Source organism: Castor canadensis, chromosome 11 (assembly GCF_047511655.1).
Source record: "Castor canadensis chromosome 11, mCasCan1.hap1v2, whole genome shotgun sequence".
Lineage (NCBI taxonomy): Eukaryota > Metazoa > Chordata > Mammalia > Rodentia > Castoridae > Castor > Castor canadensis.
Window position 1 is genome coordinate 111,439,796 of NC_133396.1, and position 20,277 is coordinate 111,460,072.

The 20,277-nt window shown below is 46.1% G+C and overlaps 1 protein-coding gene across 5 annotated transcripts in view; it reads left to right on the top strand.

Moving 5' to 3' along the window:
• Capn8 (calpain 8) overlaps positions 1–20,277 on the top strand; it is a 71,874-nt gene that overhangs the window by 31,927 nt on the left and 19,670 nt on the right. For 3 of the 5 annotated variants that reach the window (XR_012438951.1, XR_012438952.1, XM_074048240.1), the window contains exons 3-11: positions 5,028–5,146; positions 5,665–5,798; positions 6,598–6,766; positions 7,552–7,635; positions 9,527–9,612; positions 11,431–11,505; positions 12,211–12,371; positions 14,983–15,158; positions 18,332–18,380. Coding sequence is in view for 3 of the 5 variants with exons in the window: in XM_074048240.1 (XP_073904341.1) it covers positions 5,028–5,146; positions 5,665–5,798; positions 6,598–6,766; positions 7,552–7,635; positions 9,527–9,612; positions 11,431–11,505; positions 12,211–12,371; positions 14,983–15,158; positions 18,332–18,380 (1,053 nt within the window). In the remaining 2 variants the exon portion in view is untranslated. Of the gene's footprint in view, positions 1–5,027; positions 5,147–5,664; positions 5,799–6,597; positions 6,767–7,551; positions 7,636–9,526; positions 9,613–11,430; positions 11,506–12,210; positions 12,372–12,991; positions 15,159–18,331; positions 18,381–20,277 lie in introns of those variants that run through there. The other 2 variants (XM_074048242.1, XM_074048241.1) reach the window with 2 other exon arrangements.

The following is a 20,277-nucleotide window of genomic DNA, read 5'->3' on the forward strand; positions in this document are numbered from 1 at the left end:
TTAGATAGTGAACACCTTGTTGTTGCCATAGGTGGTTGTCAGTTTCAGTGCATGTCCTTGTTGGATCTCACTTCACTCCAGACCTGAGAGAGTCAGGTGCAAATTTATGAAAGGTGCTGCTGGAGATTTGCAGAACAAATTTGACTCATTAATTCATTTGACCATTTGCTTATTTATTTTTATTTGTCAAAAATTCAGTCTGGACACAGTGGCTCATGCCTGTAATCCCAACTACTTGGGAGCCAGAGATGGGGGAGGACTGAGGTTTGAAGCCAGTCCAGGCAAAAGTTAATGAGACCCTATCTCAAAAACAAGCAGGGTGTGGTGGTTCATGTCTGTAATCACAGCTACCCCAGAGGTGAAGGTGAGAGGATCACAGTCTGAGGACGATCCTAGGTGAAAAGCAGCAGATGCTATCTGGAAAATAATTAAAACAATAAAAGGCTGGGGAGGGGGGTGTGGCTCAAGTGGTAGAGTGCTTGCCTAGCCTAGCAAGTGTGAGGCCCTGAGTCCAATCCCAGTACTGCCAAAAAAAAAAAAAATCACTGGATCTCCACTATATGTCAGTCACTTCTATGGACACTACACATTTCTGCTCTGCAGGAGAGACCCTGAGGAAGAAGGGCTCCAGGCTGGGAGGTGAGCCAGGGTAAGCACAGGAAAACCCCACCTAGGAGTGGAGTCCAGGCTGTGTGCTGACTGTGATCTGTGGCAGCTTGTGAAAGTGTGCAGAAAGATAAATAAGGTCTTCCAGACACATGAAGAATGAGAGGTGACTTCTGAGTGGAGGTGGGAGGACAGGCTTCATGGAGAAGGACAAGACTCAGTTGGTGAAGATGCAGCAAGGACCCTGCAAACAGAGAGAATAACTGGGGGAAACCTGGCGGTGAGAAAGCCAAGGGCTGGTTTTGCACATGTCCATGTGTAACTGGGAGATCAGACGCATAGTGGGGGTAAAACTGGAGCTAGATCAGAGAGATGGGTTGGAGTGGTGTTGTAAAGGGTCTTGATTAAAACCTGCTCAGGTTTTAATTTTGTATCTAAGCCGTGCAGGGCGTTTGCATGTCTTTGAGCAGAGGAATAACATGATTACATGTGTTCACAGGAAGAAAACTGGGTTGAGAGGAGGTGGGTGGGAGAAGGAAACTCTTATTTTATCTACTCTTTGGAAGTTGCCTTTTAATGAGATACTACCTGATTCAAGGCTTCTCTAGTGAGACACACGTAACCCATGCTTGCCACCCATACCAACTCTGTCTATGGTCTCACCTTGAACTCTATCTTGAAACCCCAATGCCATCAGAAGGATGGTGTTTTTTCAAGAGGCCACGAATAGCCAAGGCAATACTCAGTGAAAAGAACAATGCTGGAGGTATCACAATACCCGACTTCAAACTATATTACAAAGCAATAACAATAAAAACAGCATGGTACTGGCACAAAAACAGACATGAAGACCAGTGGAACAGAATAGAGGACCCAGCTATGAAGCCACACACCTATAACCAACTTGTCTTTGACAAAGGAGCTAAAAATATACGATGGAGAAATAGCAGCCTCTTCAACAAAAACTGCTGGGAAAACTGGTTAGCAGTCTGCAAAAAACTGAAACTAGATTCATGTATATCACCCTATACCAAGATTAACTCAAAATGGATCAAGGATCTTAATATCAGACCACAAACTCTAAGGTTGATACAGGAAAGAGTAGGAAATACTCTGGAGTTAGTAGGTATAGGTAAGAACTTTCTCAACGAAACCCCAGCAGCACAGCAACTAGGAGATAGCATAGATAAATGGGATCTCATAAAACTAAAAAGCTTCTGCTCATCAAAAGAAATGGTCTCTAAACTGAAGAGGACACACACAGAGTGGGAGAAAATATTTGCCAGCTACACATCAGACAAAGGACTGATAACCAGAATATATAGGGAACTTAAAAAACTAAATTCTCCCAAAACTAATGAACCAATAAAGAAATGGGCAAGTGAACTAAACAGAACTTTCTCAAAAGAAGAAATTCAAATGGCCAAAAAACACATGCAAAAATGCTCACCATCTCTAGCAATAAAGGAAATGCAAATTAAAACCACACTAAGATTCCACCTCACCCCTGTTAGAATAGCCATCATCAGCAACACCACCAACAACAGGTGTTGGCGAGGATGTGGGGAAAAAGGAACCCTCTTACACTGTTGGTGGGAATGTAAACTAGTACAACCACTCTGGAAAAAAATTTGGAGGCTACTTAAAAAGCTAAACATTGATCTACCATTTGATCCAGCAATACCACTCTTGGGGGATATACCCAAAAGACTGTGACACAGGTTACTCCAGAGGCACCTGCACACCCATGTTTATTGCGGCACTATTCACAATAGCCAAGTTATGGAAACAGCCAAGATGCCCCACCACTGACGAATGGATTAAGAAAATGTGGTATCTATACACAGTGGAATTTTATGCAGCCATGAAGAAGAACGAAATGTTATCATTCGCTGGTAAATGGATGGAATTGGAGAACATCATTCTGCGTGAGGTTAGCCTGGCCCAAAAGACCAAAAATCATATGTTCTCCCTCATATGTAGACATTAGATCAAGGGCAAACACAACAAGGGGATTGGACTTTGATCACATGATAAAAGTGAGAGCACACAAGGGAGGGGTGAGGATAGGTAAGACACCTAAAAAATTAGCTAGCATTTGTTGCCCTTAACGCAGAGAAACTAAAGCAGATACCTTAAAAGCAACTGAGGCCAATAGGAAAAGGGGACCAGGAACTAGAGAAAAGGTGAGATCAAAAAGAATTAACCTAGAAGGTAACACACACGCACAGGAAATCAATGTGAGTCAATGCCCTGTATAGCTATCCTTATCTCAACCAGCAAAAACCCTTGTTCCTTCCTATTATTGCTTATACTCTCTCTACAGCAAAATTAGAGATGAGGGCAAAATAGTTTCTGCTGGTTATTGAGGGGGGAGTGGGGAGAAGGAGGGGGCAGGGGCGAGAAATGACCCAAGCTTTGTATGCACATAGGAATAATAAAATAAAATAAAATAAAGATGGTGTTTTTTGTTGAAGTAGAGGGATCCTGGCAAAGTAAGTGTGTGTGTGTGTGTGTGTGTGTGTGTGTGTGTGAGAGAGAGAGAGAGAGAGAGAGAGAGAGAGAGAGAGAGACAGAGAGGGAGAGAGACAGAGAGAGAGAGAGAGAGAGACAGAGAGGTGAGGGATAGAGAGAGGGAGAGAGAGATTGAGAATACAAGATTGGTTGGGGATAGAAATTAGGGGTTCAAGTCATGAGCCTCCATTGAGAAAGATAAGGAATGACCACACAGTGGCACATCCTTAGAGGTGGGTCCTGGGTCACAGTCTACTAACTACTGACTCAGGCAACCCGAGCCTGTGAAAAGCACTGTATGTTTACACCTGAAATATGCAAGCAACTTTGGTCATAGGGTTGAAAGAAAGCACAGAGTTAGATAAGGACCTTGGATGGTCTCTAGAATGTTGTAAGAGTCTTCTGTCTGAAGACGCATTGAAAAGGTTCAGAGATTTTATATGGGGAAGATGACTAGGACACACAGGCAAGATTTTGGAGTCATATAAATCCTATGAATAAGAGGAACAGGGACTTTCTCCCCAAACTCCAGTCTCCTAGAGCTAGGGATCTGCAGTGCAGCTGGGAAGAGGCAGCTCTGGCAGTAAGATGAAGTGTGCTTTCACATGGTATGAAGACTTAGGACAGTGGCTCTCAGAGGCTGGTGTGTCTGAGCATCTACATGGATGTGAGCAAGAAGCACACATCACTCCCAAGATGACGCCTTCCCTCCCCTCCATAGCAGCTCAAGGTAAGCAAATGGTGTCAGGTGCCTGTACTTAACCCTTTGAAGATGACATCAGGGGATGATGATGCCATCCCAGAAAATGGCACTGGGCGGCATCAGTCTGGAAAGTCTGACTCACACAGAAAGGGGATTGCAGTTTGCTTCTGAATTTACTGGAATATTCAAAGTGGCCAATGCCAAGCCCTAGGATTTTTAACCTTTCTTGACTTCTATTTCTTCTGCTTCAAATTATGATTATTTGATGCCGATCAGTACCTCAAGGGTGCTCTGACCAATGAGGCTCTCGTGGTGGCGAACTCGGAAACACAAAAGGACCGTGTTCTAAACTCGTCACACAGAGTCAGCTGCCTGTTACCCCAGGCTCTGAGAGGGACACTCACTCACTTACTCACTCACAAGATTTAGGGACTGGCTACATAGCTTCAATATTTCCTTCAGCCAAATTTATCAGAGTTGCCAATAAAGGACTGAAGGGACAGATTTTTGCTGCTTTTCCTCTTTCTTTTCATTTCCTACTCTTACTGCCTGGGAGTAGGCATTTCCTGTTTCCATTTCCTACTGCCTGGGAGGTGAAACAGTGGCTAGTGTGTGGGGGAGGGAGTGGTGATGGGGAGGAATTTCCACTTCTGAGTAAAAAACAAAAAAAAACTAGTGAGGCCTCAGGAGCTGATTGCTGCATGTGCATTTCAGACAGGAGACGCTAGCATCTGTCTTAGAAGAGAGTGGGTTGATGCTATGTAGTTTGAGTCCATATGTCCCTCACAAAGTCATATGCTTGAACCTCAGGCACATTGTGATGGTATTAAAATGTGGAACCTTAGGACGTGATAAAGTCATGAGGGTTCTGCCCTCAAGAATGGGATTAGTGCCCTTTTAAAAGGCTTCAGAGAATTAGGTAGGTCCTTTTGCTCTTCCACTCTTTGCCAAGTGAGGACAAGCAACAGGCACCATCCTGGAAGCAGAAGCAGCCCTCACCACACACTGAATCTGTTGGTGACTTGACCTTGGATTTTCTGGCTTCCAGAACTGTGAGGAATAAATTTTTGTTCTTTATAAATAACTCAGGCTCAGGAATTTTGTTATATCGGCAAGGACAGATTAAGACAGATAAGGATCTTGGAGTGATGGGACAGCAAGGGCCTGACCTGACCAATTTGTGTCCCCTTATGCTGCTGTACAGGTGACTGCTGGCTCCTGGCAGCCATTGCCTCCCTTACTTTGAATGAGAAGCTGCTTTACCGGGTGGTGCCCAGGGACCAGAACTTCCAGAAGAACTATGCGGGCATCTTTCATTTTCAGGTATTGTGTCTTGTTTATAGTCTTTATCACTACTTTCTCTGTCTTAGATCTCTCCTGAGGTCTACAGAGTCAGAAATTCTGGGTGTGGAGCCCAGTAACTATGTTTAACAGTCCCTCCAGCTGACTTCTGATGCACATTCAAGTTTGAGTACCATTTCTTTAAATCATCCATTCAATTTTCCATGTGTCCATCCCCTTCCCATCTGCCTCAGGCTACGGGACCATAAGGAAAGTACTTGGGACTGAGTGTCAGGAAATGAGAGTCTGAGTCACCCACTGTTGCCACTGGTGATTCTGGGAAAGTTCTCATATCCATGAACCCAGACACCAGATTGGATGTTTCCTGGTTTATGTAGCATCCCCTATGCATGTGGAGACCTAGATCCTGTTCTTAAGGAGCCTGACATTCAGGAAGGATCCAAGACTTGGTCACTGACTGTACAGGGACCCCTCACAGGGCCACTGAAGGGCCTCCCTCTGCTACCTGTGTGAACAGCACTGTGCTTTCCCACCCATAGTTCTGGCAGTATGGAGAGTGGGTGGACGTGGTCATCGATGACAGGCTGCCCACCAAGAATGGGGAGCTGCTCTTTCTACACTCTGAAGAACGCAATGAATTCTGGAGTGCACTGCTGGAGAAGGCCTACGCCAAGTAAGCGGGGCAGTTAGGAGCCAAGGGACTCTAGAGATTCCCCGAATGCTCTCATCTGCCCTAACCCACACCTGTCTTCACACCTCACCTCAAGGTAGTGTGGCCAAGTCTTTGGGGTCTCCAAAGGCTGGAGAGCAAGCATCCTTTAGGAATGAAGAAAAGTAGAAATTTGGGCTGGGAGTTTAAGATCTCAGCTCCATCCCCACATGAATATGTGCATTGCTGGCTAGCTACCTGACTTGTTGGGCCTTAGCTTTTTCCTCTTTCAAACATTAAGGTAATTTTGTAGGGCAATGTGAATTTTTAGAATAGTGATGAAGAAGAATTAAAAAAGTGTACCAAACTTAAAAAGGGTTCTACCCTTTCCTCAGAGTTATTCTCCTTCTCAATGACATTCAGTGTTTGGAGGCTTCTTTTGGGTTCCTTTTGTTTACTGACACTCTTTCCTGAAACCCCAGTTATTTTCTAGTCCTGTTCCCAAAGCAAGCCTCATCAGGTGCCTCTCTTCCTTGAGGGAGGGTCCTTCTCATTGCTGTCTGTGCCCACAACCCCCAGGAACTTAGGCAGCTAGGCCAGCTCTGGAACGGTTGTCTGAGATCAGTTCCTAGTAAAATACTGAGCTGGCTAAGAAGCAGTGGCCTAAGCACATTCCAGGCCCAAAGTCAAAATTGGCAAAGGGCCCTCCTTGACCTTTCAGACCACAAGGTCCTAGTGTTGTCCCTTTCCTCAACCCCTGTGGTCCCCTCCCTGGGGTTGTTAATGGCTGTGGATGCTGCATGTTTTCTTTCTTTTCCAACAGGCTCAATGGCTCCTATGAGGCTCTTGCTGGAGGCTCCACAATAGAGGGGTTTGAGGATTTCACAGGTGGCATCTCTGAGTTTTATGATCTAAAGAAGGCCCCAGGCAACCTCTATCATATCATCCGGAAAGCCCTTCAAGCAGGGTCTCTGCTGGGCTGCTCCATTGATGTGAGCTTGAATTCTTTTCCTTGTCCCTGCTCCCTAGGTGTGGTAGAGGAGGGATGGGAGTAGGGAGAGAGGCCTGGAAAGGTCTTGGACAAGCACCGTCTTGGATTAAATAGGCAAATCTGGTGACCACAGCACACAGGAGCTGGTAAAGACAGTTGTGGGTAGGAACTCTGGTTAGTTGCAGGAGCTCTGATTTCCCCTTAAGTGATAGAACCCCTTTTGTACTACTAGAATTGCCCTGAGAACACAGCCTTGCTCCCTGGATCCTAGGCCCTACCTCTTTTTGTGAAATAATCTTGGAATTTTGGAAAACAAATATGATCATTGCAAATACTCCATGGCCTTGGAGATCCTTGAGGAAAAGAAAAGAGGTTCTGAAACTAGGTAGGGGTCATGGCCTGACAGGAAGGTATGGAATTCCAGTGTGCCATGGAAACCACCACTCCTCTGGCTTCTCTGTTTTCCTGTCTTGCTGTCATAGTGGATAATAGTGGATACTCTTCTTCAGGAAGCAGGGACCAGTCTCAGAGAATAAATGCCTGTTGGCATTTTAGAAGCTTGCAAGTCATACTCCAAGCTTGGCAGCCATTCAGCACCTGCCTGGTCCATTAAAGAGGGTTGACTGGAGATGGCTTTATTTGCCTGTGGTTCATTGCTGCACCTGTGCTCCTCTCATCCCACACTAGGGCCCTCTGGCTGTGTGGTATATCCTTAGAAAGGATCACAGGGCTGGCCTCAAAGAGGTCAGGGTCAGCCACCCTGAGTAGGTTCTCTTCTTCCCCCAGGTCTCCAGTGCAGCTGAAGCAGAAGCCATCACCAGGCAGAAGTTGGTTAAGAGTCACGCATACTCTGTCACTGGAATTGAAGAGGTAAAATTGGGCAGGTGGTGGTGGGGGCATGAAATGTTATTACCACAAATCCAGGGCACCCCTGAGAGAAAGAGAGAGGAGATCAGCACTAAGAGGTTCCGAGTTCAGTCTGTCTCTGGATGCCCAGAGCCCCGGGCAGAGGAGGGCTAGCTCTTGCATACCCCAAGTGCTCTTCTGACTCTCACTGTCCAGGAGATGGATAACTTAATCCCTCTGCACTGTAGCCTATGATTCTAATTAAATACAAACTTTCTTCTGAAGTATGGCCAGGAAACTTGTAGAGATTATGGGTTGGGTTCAATATACATTCCAATAAAAATATAAGTAAAGTAGGAGAAAACCACAGGATGCCCCAAAACAGAAAAGGTAAACTGCTCCAACTTTCAGAAGAGCTATAATGAGAAGGTGCTCAGGTCTTGCTCGGAAAGCATGGCCTATAATTTTCATTATTTTTATTTCCTTTCTGCACCCTAATTTCAAAAAAGATTTGAGGTAGTTTGCAATTAAAAGCATAGACACAGTCAGATCATACAACTAAGATAAGATACATCAATCTAGTCTAAAGACAGTGCTATAATTGAGAAATTAATTTGCTTTGGGCTTCCCAATGGCCAATGCAAAAAGAGAAATGCAATGGGTATTCTAGCTCTTGCTATTTATTAAAATAGAATGAATACTCTCATATGTATCTCTGCTTCATGAATGTGTTTGTAATCAAGCCAATTCCATAAATATGGATTGATTATGTACATGGAAACATTGAGCTATGGAATGATGGAGGACACAAAAGGAATTAAGATGACAAAGACCTAACAGACCATTGTGTTTGGACAAGTATGAAAGTGTAAGAATGTATGTGAGAGGGGGCTTACACTCGAGTGTTCAATAAATAGTAGGGTGGGGTGGTGTCTTAGCCTGTTTTCTGTTGCTACAGCAGAATACCCAAGACTGGGTGATTTATAAAGAAAAGAGGTTTATTTTGCTCATGGATCTGGAGGCAGCGAAGTCCAAGACTGGGTGGCTGTGAGGACTTTATGCTACTCCATAACATTGTGGATGTTGGAAGAATAGATGGACACATTCAGAAGAGAGGCAAGCAAAAGGGGCTGGACTTTCTTTATAACCCACTCTCTTGGCAACTAACCCAGTCCTGAGGGAGAGACTCACTCCCGGGAGAATTAACCCAGTCCAGTGAGAAGAATATTAACTCTTTTTCACAATCTAAATGTCTCTTGAAGACTCCACCTCCAAACATTGCCCCAGTGGTGACCAAATTTCCACATGAGTTTTAGAGGGGAAAACCACGATTAAACTATAGCAGCAGCGTGTGCCTGGATTTTCGAGTTTGAGCTTTGGAGACACTGCATCCACTGTGTGCTAACTAGGCAATCTCGGACTGAACTTCTCTGAACCTCAGAGTTTTGAGCTGTAAAATGAAGATAATGCTCAGCTCACAGGATTGTTGTGAGTTTTAAAAGAGGCAATAATGCATTTGAAATGCTTAGCACAGAACCTAGTCCATAGTTCACACTATAAATGCTAACTGCTGTGATATCAGCATTTGTTAGAAGGCTTTTATTATTATAATATCTCAAATATCAAGAATGGAGTCAAACTTAGTGAACTATAAAAATTCAAGGTAGAGCAGACACAAGCTTATTTTCGTGTTAGACTTACTCTCTCTCTTTTTTTTTTTAAATCTAAACTAGTAGTGAAAAACAGGGCACTTGGCCAAAGACTGAAAACACACATTGAAAGAAAATAGAAGTGTAGTCATTTAGAGGCATTTGAAACATTTAATGTGCATGGTCTCAGCTCTCGGGCGTGGGCATGAAAGCAGGGCAGCAGGAGCACGACAATTCTGTTCCTTTTCTGTGTTTGGAACTTGCAGGTGGATTTCCGTGGCTCCCCAGAGAAGCTGATCAGACTCAGAAACCCATGGGGTGAAGTGGAGTGGTCGGGGGCCTGGAGCGATGAGTAAGTTCCTTCTTACCTTCCAGTCATGTTTCCCCTTGCTCTGCAGAAAGGTGGCAAGCAGCACACACAGTCATGAGTCCTGCAGCTCAGTGGGTTCTGCAGCACTTTCTGTTCCACATGCCACAGCCTGTTCAGGAAAAAGTGTCAAACAGTGCCGGGATGGGAAAACAAAATAAAAACCACTTAGCTGTTGTCTTTGATTCTGGATTTCTGTTTTTGGCATAAAATTTGGCAGCCCCATTGAATTTTGCTTAGTGCTGAAGGGTCACCTGTTTTCCACTTACCACACTGCTGTAGTTGGAAGGTCAAACTGATCAGCATCATCTGTTCTTTCCACTCCCCAAACACCAGTCCCTCTGACAAAGGCCAAACACCTCCGTACCAAAAGGAAATGATGCTGTGAGAAAATGGGACTAGGTCCCAGCAGGTGGTGGTGAAGGGGATGCTGCTCACCCCATGAGCTCAGGACCTGGGTGGTCACTGGCAGGAGGGGAATGTCTTGGGCAGCCTCTCTGCTGGTGAAGTGAAGCCAGTCAGAGGCAGTGATGTCCTGGGGTAGCTGTACCCGGGAATTGATGTTCCTATGGTGCAGGAGGATGGGGATGGCATGAGGTGATTTCCATCCAGTTAGCAAAGCTGGTCCAGGGGAGACTGGCTGGTGCTGGGGAAGGAATTACAATGCACCAGTCTTACTGATAAACAGTCACCAGAAATGAGTTGTTATACTATTCCTTTCCCAATCTTAGAGTCTTGAGTGCACCTCTTCTCTCTCCCCTGGCATTATATGTTTATATATAGCAATTGAAGAAGGAGGGTGCTCAAACCCAGCCCAATGTCTAGCTAGAGTTTATTGTTCTTATTTTTGGTTTATTTGGGTTTTTAAAAATTTGCTTTAGTTTGAAAAACAACAACCAAGTGGGAGATTAAGTTAGATCTGGAATTCTTCAATGTGTCCCTTAATCTTTGCTTGTAATAAGCACATCCTAAGACTTAGTTCAGATTAAATGAATGTTTCCATTAATTAAAGAACCCCTGAAAACTCTTCCACTAATCCCTGGGCTCTTAGAAGCCTGCCCCAGGGAAGTCTGGGCCTGGATGCACCCAGCTCACATGCTGCAGAGAAAGGGTTTGGGTTTTGCTGAAAGTGTTCAGGGAAGGGTTTTTTGTTTTTGCTTTTTTAAAAAAGATGGATCTTAATACTGCTTAGTTATTTAGACATTGCACATGTATTTCAGGAAAACTTGACTTTGCAAAGGTCAGGTAGTTTGAGATGGCATTTGGACAAGGCACATGGATATTGCTGTGGAAAGGCCACCAGCAGGAGGCCTCACAGGGTGGCATTACTTCAGGCCTGATCGTCATTCTTGCAGGCTTAGGAGGTGAACTGTGTCCATGCATCCAGCACTGCTCAGACTTTCTCACAATACATTCACTCCAGACTGGTAGACAAATGGGATTGACAACTTACTAACTGACACTGGAGTGTGTGCCCTTCTTGTGACAGGACATCTTATATCTCCTCTCCTGGACTTCCTCATTCTTGTAGTCAGGGGCCTGGTAGTTTTAATTGGAAATGTCAAACTTGCCAGACAGTAAAAGTTAGAGCAGGGCCATAGTGTTTCTGCCACAGGTCCAGGGCCACCCTGCTGGCACCCATGTCCTCTGCCTCATTCCCTCTCCAGCCTGTGCAGTACCACACACCCGGTCCAGCCTGCTTTCTACCTGCTGTTTTTGGGCATCCCATTTCTGGCCCTTTTTTTAGAGGGGGTGGCACATTTAGCTTGCTCCCCAGGAGTGAATTCTGCTTCATTTCCCCAGTGCACCTGAGTGGAATTACATAGATCCCAGGCGGAAGGAAGAGCTGGACAAGAAAGCTGAGGATGGCGAGTTCTGGTGAGAGGCTGCTGCTGCAGAGCTGTCCCTGGTGGTGGGCCCATTTCACATTCTGACATGGGCGTGGCCAGACGCTAAGACTTCCAAGAATGAGACATGGGTCCCAGCCATGGGTCTTTCATTCTTTTCCCCCTTTTTGCTCTAATATAATTTTATCTCTCTACTCATATACCTAAAGCACTGAAACCAAGCCACTGGGGACTCAACGTGGCTAGCCATCAGCCTGCTACTTTTTGAATGAGCCCAGGGCACTACTTTTATTTCTATAGGTCTAAGATATCACTTATTATTAAAACAGAACACCTTCCTTTGCTGGGGGACTAAGGAAGATGATACATAGTACATTTTGAACATGGTACAGCTTAGAGGACATCTCTAGGCTGGACATCCCTGAGAATTACATGGGCAGGAACCTCCAGACTTCAATATAACCCAGCCTGGAGGCAGGGGCTGCATGCACTTCACCTCCTGGGGTTTCCTCTAGCTTATGGTTCTGACTCTGCGTGGTCAGTAGAGATGTGTTCTCTAAGAACTGACACTCTAACCACAGCGAAGAATTTGGATGCTTGTACCAGAGGTTAGAAAAGATTCTTCTAACCCATATCTTCTGAAGGCCACTCACAGGACTCATTTCTGTGCTCCACTGGGTGCCTTTTGTTACCCAGCCCCTTTGACTGACAGCTTTCTGGTTCCTCTGCCCTCCAGGATGTCATTTTCAGATTTCTTGAAGCAGTTCTCTCGACTGGAGATCTGCAACCTGTCCCCAGACTCTCTGAGCAGTGAGGAGGTGCATAAGTGGAACCTAGTGCTGTTTAGTGGCCGCTGGACGCGGGGCTCTACTGCTGGGGGCTGCCAGAACTACCCAGGTGAGGCGAAGGGCTGCCTGGCTTGTCCTCTCTCAGCTGGGTGACTTCATATGCTGATGTTTGGATAATGGCTTTGTACTTGAAACTCTGCTTCTCTCCCAGCTTGGAGGCCATGGTAGCAAGGATAGATGGTGGCTCTGCAGCCACCCACCTGAGGCCTGATCTCAGCTGCTGTGTGTTCACATTCCCTTTGCGTCACCCACCCGTCCCTGTTCCCAAAGGATGTGCTGCTTACTGACCTTGCTCTTGGTGCCCTATGCTGAGGCCTCCTGTTCTTCCCTTGGGCTTCCACCATCCCTACCTCACCCAGCTGGCTGACACCATCCCACTGAGCTTGGGGACAGAGTGGCTAATGGTTTGCTAAAGGACAACATCTGTTGTTTCCAACAGCACCCAACAGAGCAGCCATTTGCTTTGTGTTTGCACCTGAGTCTGAGATGGAGGGGAGAACAGTGGGAGTCAGGATGGTCACACACAGGGCATGCGTGTGGCCATGCTCCACTTCCATGAGGGTCAGTTGGGTGCAAACCATTGCCTCTGTACTAACCCTGGGTCCTCATCTTACTAGAGGTGAGCGGCCTCCTGGGTTCATGAAAGGTCACTAATAAGTACACGAATAGGCTCCTCCTAGGTCAAATCCAGAGGCAGCACCTGAAGAAGAAACTCCACAAAACCATCCCACGTCTTTCAGGAGAAACCAAGGACAGCAAAACCTGCTCTCTTCACTTTCTGCCTCCTTCTTCCCATGCTTTTGGCTGGTTTGCCATGGCCATGTTGATTTTTGTTGATTGACTTAAGAGTGTACACACAGGGGTTGGGCCAGCTGCTTTCTTCTCAATCAGAGCTCACTGCAAGTCTGTGCTCAGCGCTGTGGAAGTGGAATCATCATAAAACCCACGTGGGTGCAATCCTGGGGTCTTGCCTAGATTTCTCCTACATCCCCATCCAACCTAGACCTCCTGTTTCCAGCAACAGAGAGCAGACAGAGAGGAAGGGGGAACTCATACCCTATTTTGTTGCTTAGCTTCATAGCTGTGAGACATGGGGGGCATTTCCCTTTCCTGAGCTTTAGTTTCCCGATCCTCAAAATTGGGTAGTAATTCCTACCTTCCGACCTCAGCGGGTCTCAGTGAGCATTGTAATGTGGAGTGCATAGGGAAGTGTTTTGTAAACTGTGCAGTGTTGTACAAATGGGATATATTATTTTTATGGCCCATTCTTTTCCTCCAGTACTGTTAAGGAGTAAACAAAAAATGTAGGGACTGCTGTAATGCTGCATTTGGGAGAAATTAAAATATGCTCACCATTAGTGAGCTTGTAGCAAATGCATAGGAAATTTGCATGGATCATTCTGGGAGCTCAGAACTGTAGGGGTGCCCAAGGTATCTGTGTGCACCAAATCATAATCCCATCTGTGCTATCAGGAAGCAATGGAATATTCTTGCCTTTGGGTAATGATGTAAGTACAGAAGATCACCAAATTTTCTGTCTCCTCTGGAATCTATAGACACTTGACTTTAAAAATTCCTGCTTGTGCCTTAAATAAAAAAATCTGGAAATGAAGAGTCTCAAAAGGTGAAATTGAATTACAGTTAAGAAAAAATAATAATCAGGTGACCCTTGGTTACTTGTAAATGCTATTGTTATTTCACAGAATTGAACCTTTATTTAGAGGATTAAAAAAGAAATACCCAACTTTCCCAGCTCCAAAAGAAAATTCCTTCACCCAGGGTGTATCATTATTGAAACCGTTGAGGCTCTAGCATGGTGCAACCTGTCAGGCCTATCTTCTTTAATTATACCCTGCTGCTCAACTGTCATAGAATGGAATTGCTGTGTGCCCTTGGATGTTCCTTTTGACTTCTCTGTGCCTCTGCTTGTGTAGTCACTATTTTGAGAGATTTTTTTTCCAAAGGTCACCTTCACATGAAGGAGTCTTTTCAAATATCCATGGGTGGTGTGGCAGGAATGGGTCTTCATTGCCCATCATGACTCCTAATGCGTCATCAAATGACTTGTCTTAAAGGGAGCGTGTCTGTCAGTGAGCTGCAATACCCACACTATCACGTGAGGTCCCAGAGCCAAAGGAAAAGGACTTGTTCTCAGGGATGTTTGGGGCTGTGATCTGATCTGGGGCCTTTTGGAAGGAGAACATATGCCAATCAGAGGGCTGTCTAGTCTGTTAGGCGGAGACCTCCTTGATAGTCAGACTCCCCTGGGACTCTGTCCTCATCTGTCCCAGAGACATGCTTTTTGCCCAGTGATCTCCCCTCCTTCAGGTGTTCTCCATCTAAGAACGGGAAGAGATGCACTGTTTGTCCAGGAGAACTTAAAGCTCCTAACCCAGTGCAGCTCAGGGTAGCCCTGGGCTATTTGCAATCAAGCAGGTCTGGGTACCAGGTTGATCATTAAATGGACAAGTACTAACAGATGTGTCTGCTTGTGTGGTGGTGGGTCAGGAAGGTGGAAAGATCATTTTTTGAGGCCAGCTCACCAGGCAGTGTGGCCAGACTTATGCTTTCTTTGGGATGATCGGGGTTCTTCCCTTTATTTTATTCTTCCCCATCTCCTCACCCCCACGGGGAACTACAATCACCTGGGGGACTTGCAGCCACTTACTGGACTAATCCCCAGTTCAAAATCCATTTGGAAGAGGTGGATGAGGACCAGGAGGAGGGCACTGGTGAACCCTGCTGTACCGTGCTGCTGGGTCTGATGCAGAAGAATCGCAGGCGACAGAAGAGGATAGGACAAGGCACACTCAGCATTGGCTACGCTGTCTATCAGGTGCTGCCCAGCTGGGCTCCTCCTTCATTGTGTGTACCCCACGTCTTTGCTCTGAATAATTGGAGTACATCTTTCCTTATTGCTTGGATATTTCTAATCACATGTTGTTCTTCCCCAAATTCCTCTCTGAAAGACTTTCCTGAGGTCTGAATTCCACAATTAGAGACTTATTCCTATGGCTCGAATGTCTACTGTTAACACTGAGATTTGTAATTCATTACTGTCATTGAGAGCTCAGGGTGAATGTTTATATTAGGCTCTTTTCCAAGTAGAGGTGTTTCAGGGACAGGAGCAAAACATGAGTGCAAAAGGCAGTTGAGGGAGGAGGGGAACCAGTGAGTGGGGGAAGGGGGCAAAGATACAAGTATATGTACCCACTCTTTCCGCCATGGACAACCTTGAGACCCTTGGGACGCACAGGGCATGGGCTGGGGTGACTGACGCCAAATGGACATTTTTGGTTCTGGTGTCTCTGGATTGGTGAACATAGCTGGTTCTGGTTTCAGGCTTCAGCCCCTCTTAGTAACCCCCACTCCAGAAACAAATTTGAGCCCATTTCTTTTTATAGGCAAAGACTCCTTATAACAAATTTCAGAGAATTTTACGGGTGGGTTTGTTTTTGTCTTTCACAGTTTTGTTAAAAATGAATTTCTTAGAGGAAAATATAATTCTAATCAGGAAGACCAATAGCTGACTGGAGGTCCAACATTGCAGTGTAAATTAATATGTAAAAAAGAAGTATTGTAATAAGAAACCAGGAAGGAAACATGCAAATGCTAAGCTCATCCACCCTCCTGCCTTCTATCATATTTTCTAATTCAGGGTTTCAGAGGTGTGTGTGTGTGTGTGTGTGTGTGTGTGTGTGTGTGTTATGTTGGAAGAAAGGGAATTGGCAAAGAATTGCCACTCGATGGTGGAAGAAAAGAATTGCAAATAAATAAGCTCCCATTCTCCTCCAGCTTGGCTGCTTGGTAGCTTGGCTACCTAGATTGTAAATAGTACAAAACAAGACTCAATTCTTATAGGAATAAAAACCTGAGAAGGTCCTTTGCATATACATACCAATACCAAACTTTACTAAGCACCTACCATGTGCCAGGTGTGGAACTGAAATCTGAGAGACAGAGGAACATCCCAAGGTCACTGCCTTTAGAGCGCTCAGGATTTCTAGTGGGAAGTCAGTCACACACTCAGCTGACCACAGGAAAGGCCAGATCTGTTGTGATGGAGACCGACACAGGGGCTGGGGCTTCTCAGCTGAGGAGGAGACTTTGATCAGGGCTTCAAAAGATGACTAAAATTGCAAAGGTGAAGAAGGGAGAGCATTCCAGCTCCACGTGCTTCTTGACAAGATGACAGTTTTGGAGAGAGGTGAGTAGGCAGGCATGGCTGCAGGGTGTGCTCAGTGGTACCAGTTCTTCCTGCATTGGGCCTACCTTGTGTAGCCAGATCAACAAAGCATTCTTTTGAAATAGCTTTGTGTAGCATGATGTTTGTGCTCACAAAGCATGTCAATTTTTCAGACATCAGATTATAGCTGCTTATAAAATAATCCAGTGTATGTGATCTGTGGTCTTTCGTCTTATGTACAGAGGCCTATAATTTAGGACATGACATCTGTAAACATTAACTATTTAAAAGGTAGGTTGAGGAAATGATGTAGGGGGCAGCTGGGGCTGGAGGGAGCAGCTAGGGTAGTAGAGACACCATACTATTACCTTGTGTCTCCCTCCTCTGGCTTTAACTGTGTGCAACTGGAGAATAGTTTGAACTTGAAAACTGTCACCAGTTGAGTAGCAGTCAGGAATCCCTGCAGGCTGAAGAGCCCACCTCACCTGGCCTCTACCTCCTCTCTTCCTGCAGTGACAATAGGGTCCTGCCAGGCAGACCTGTCATTTGCACTCAGGATCCTGCATTTCATAGATGACCTCCCTTCCTATCCCTCCTCGTGCAGTGGCTGAGGCCTGCTTTCCTGCCATGCTGCTCCCGCATGGCTCGGTTCCTGCCCAGTGACTCTTGGCAGGGTGGACTTGGAGCATATTGATGTCAGGGCAGTGGTCGAGTTGTTGATGGAAAGGCTGCCAAGGTAGTTAGCGGTGGGGTGGGGAAGGCTTTCAGTCCTGAAAGGAGGGAAAATTCCTATGAGGCCTTTGCTTTCTCAGCCAGTTTGGACCTCTGCATGGGTGATTTTGGTTTAAACTCAAAATTAGATAAGTGACAGTGATCCTGAACTGTTCTATCATTGCTGCAAGGACACTAGCTGAACCCAATTCTCCCTAGTTTCATTGTTTCTCAGAGTTGTAGACAGTTGCCTGCTGACCCAAGACACCAGCCTGTCCCTCCTGCTCTTCTGGTCTGAACAGCCTGCATGGCATGGGCAAAATAAGGGAGAATGACACTATGGGGATTGGAGCCCTCTTCTACCCTAGCACAGGACCCTAGGCATGGCAGGACTCCCATTCTGGGTCTAAGAGCTCATCTCTCATGGGTGTCAACATTTCCAGTTGGGAATGATAGAGCCTCACTAAAGCTAAGTTAGTAAAACAGAATCTCATGTAATCAGACTACAGAAGGAGAGGGATGCTTGGGACAAGGGACTCGGATGCTACCAGGGCTCTTTCCACATCTCTCTAGTGCCCATGGTATTTGTCTGGTCTAGATTTCTTCATGCTCTAATATTTCCAGCAAAAAGAAAGGGGCACCTTAGTTCCGACTTTAAAATCCTAGAGAAGTCTCTGATAGGCCCGGGTTTGTCCTGTGCCTATTCTTTGACCACTCACCAAGGGCAGGACTAATTATGACACAGGTTGAGTGAGATCCTCCCCTGGCCAATTCCATGATCTGGGAGTCCAGGTCTATAGGTCTTTAAGAAGACATTAGCTCTTACTTAAGCTCCAACTCTTAAAGAATTTCGGCTTCTGGTAGATTTTACAACCAGAAAATAAAGTAAAAAAGAAGAACCTTCTCCTTCACTCCCAGATTTGTAGGATTCAGTAGTCTTCAGAGGCCTTGAAATTCATCAATGACTTTCCAGTTTCAAAATACTGACTAATTTCTTATTTAAGCATGAACTTGCTCCTCAGACTCTGTCTGCAAGATGCTGGGAGGGATGCAAAAGCATGACTGGGAGACCTGTGCTCTCAGGTAACCTGCTCTTGTTATCTCCCCTGTAGGTTCCCAAGGAGGTATGTGAGTACTGCACTGACAGATGTCCTTCCTTTGGTAAGAATGAGATTGACTGTCTTTGGGATGGGCACCCAGCATCATCCTGTGATGGAAGCCAGTTCTCCCCTGGACTCCCTTACATGACCCCATGGGCTGGTAACCCCAAATGCTGGTAAAGATAAACCCAAGTCTCACTTCTCAGGCCCCAAGAGAAGGGAACAGGGGTGGTTTTTGCCTGCTCCCCCCGCCCCCCTGCCAATGTGCCTGGTGGTATAGTCTAAGCAAAGCAATCACGAATCACAGCACACTGTAGGCTCCTATTTATCTGGTCAACAGAAATAAATGCCCTGATCTCTGATTGGAAAAGGAAGTACCTACCAACTTTATCTTTTTGGCACCTGGCTTTTCCTCTGTTCCTCAGTCATTTACAAGTGGGTTAGAGAGTCATATCATCATTGTCACACATCTGGAGTTTCCTCTGTGCTCCTGGTTTACCCGCCTGTACCCCCGCAGCACTCCTGAGAAGGGAGTTCCTGGGAGGGCTCACTGGGGGAACACAGACAGCACAAAGTGAGACCCCAGTGGGTTTTTATCCACTTGGTGGCAGCCTATAGAGTTTTAAAAAATCCTAATTCCCAGGCTGCATCCCAACACAATGATAGGGGAATCTTTGGGGTGGGGAACCCAGGCATAGTAGGCTTATAAACAAGAGGTGACTCCAATTGCAGCCAAGGTTGAGAACCACTGTTCTTCCTTGAGCTGGAGTCAATTCCAATAATTACAAACAGGTGTACCTGCCTTCCTGAAGCCTTCCCTCTACTCTCCCAGGTTCTCACGTTTGGCCAGCAATGTGGCATGTGCCAACAGGGCCCAAATTTACAGGCTCCAGCCCATGTGCTGTTCCAAGGCTACAGGCTACTTGTCTACCCTGCCCTTGGATCACAAATACATGCTGTTATTGTGAGGGAAGAGACAAGGGAGTATGGGTGACTTAATGCTAATTCTTTCACTACTAGAACATATTTAAAACCAAATGTGAGTTAAATCCAGTTAATGGTGGTTCCCATCAGAGATGCCCCATTTATATGAGGGGCCACATGTACACACTGTGGAATTCACTCCAATAGCACCTCACAGGCCCCTCAATGTGTCCCTGGCGATCCCAGGTTCTGCAAGTGCCAGGGAATCTTCGGGCCAATGGCTGTCAAACTTGAACTTGTCTTAGAATCTCCTGGAAGGCTTGTTAAAGAAAATTGCTGGGTCCTGCCCCTAGAATTTCTGGTTCTGTAGGTCTGGGTGAGGTCTATTAATTTGCATTCTGCTCCACCCCATGGGGGATTCTGGGCACACACTGATAACCACCCTCAGTTAAGCCTGTGTGATCCCCCTCCTGTCACTGCTGGCTGAGTCACAGTGAGGGAGGATGTCAGGGTCAGGGACCTGTGGCACCTGCCTGTATGGGGTCTCTAGTAGGAAAGTAGAGACCCAGCTCTTATCTCAGTGTCTCCAGTTCCCACTCTAGCATCCCAAACAGGACTTCTCTCATCTGCTCCACTCTGGGATTCTTGCTGGAACTTGGCTTTCTCCTTTTCACAGAACCCAAATTAGAGTTTGCTGCACCATTTCTTCTGCTGGGCCTTTCTCCTCCCCTTGCTATCCTCAGGGATGGTAAGAATGGCATTGAACCCATAACCCTTGGCCATGGTCCTGCTGGAAGGCCCCCACGAGTTTAAGCATTTTCATGGGGAATTCCAAACATCATGGCTGCCCTAGTGGCTGGTTCTGCAGGGGCTTCCTGGGGGATCCCTGTGGAGCCCTGGCCAGGGCAACGGGTAGGAGGAAGCTGCTTTCCTCCCCTGATTAGCAGACCTGGGAGCCATGGAGGGTCTGGCAACCATGCATGGACACTGACCACTCCAGGGTGGGTATCCATCTCCAGGCCTCACAGAAATCA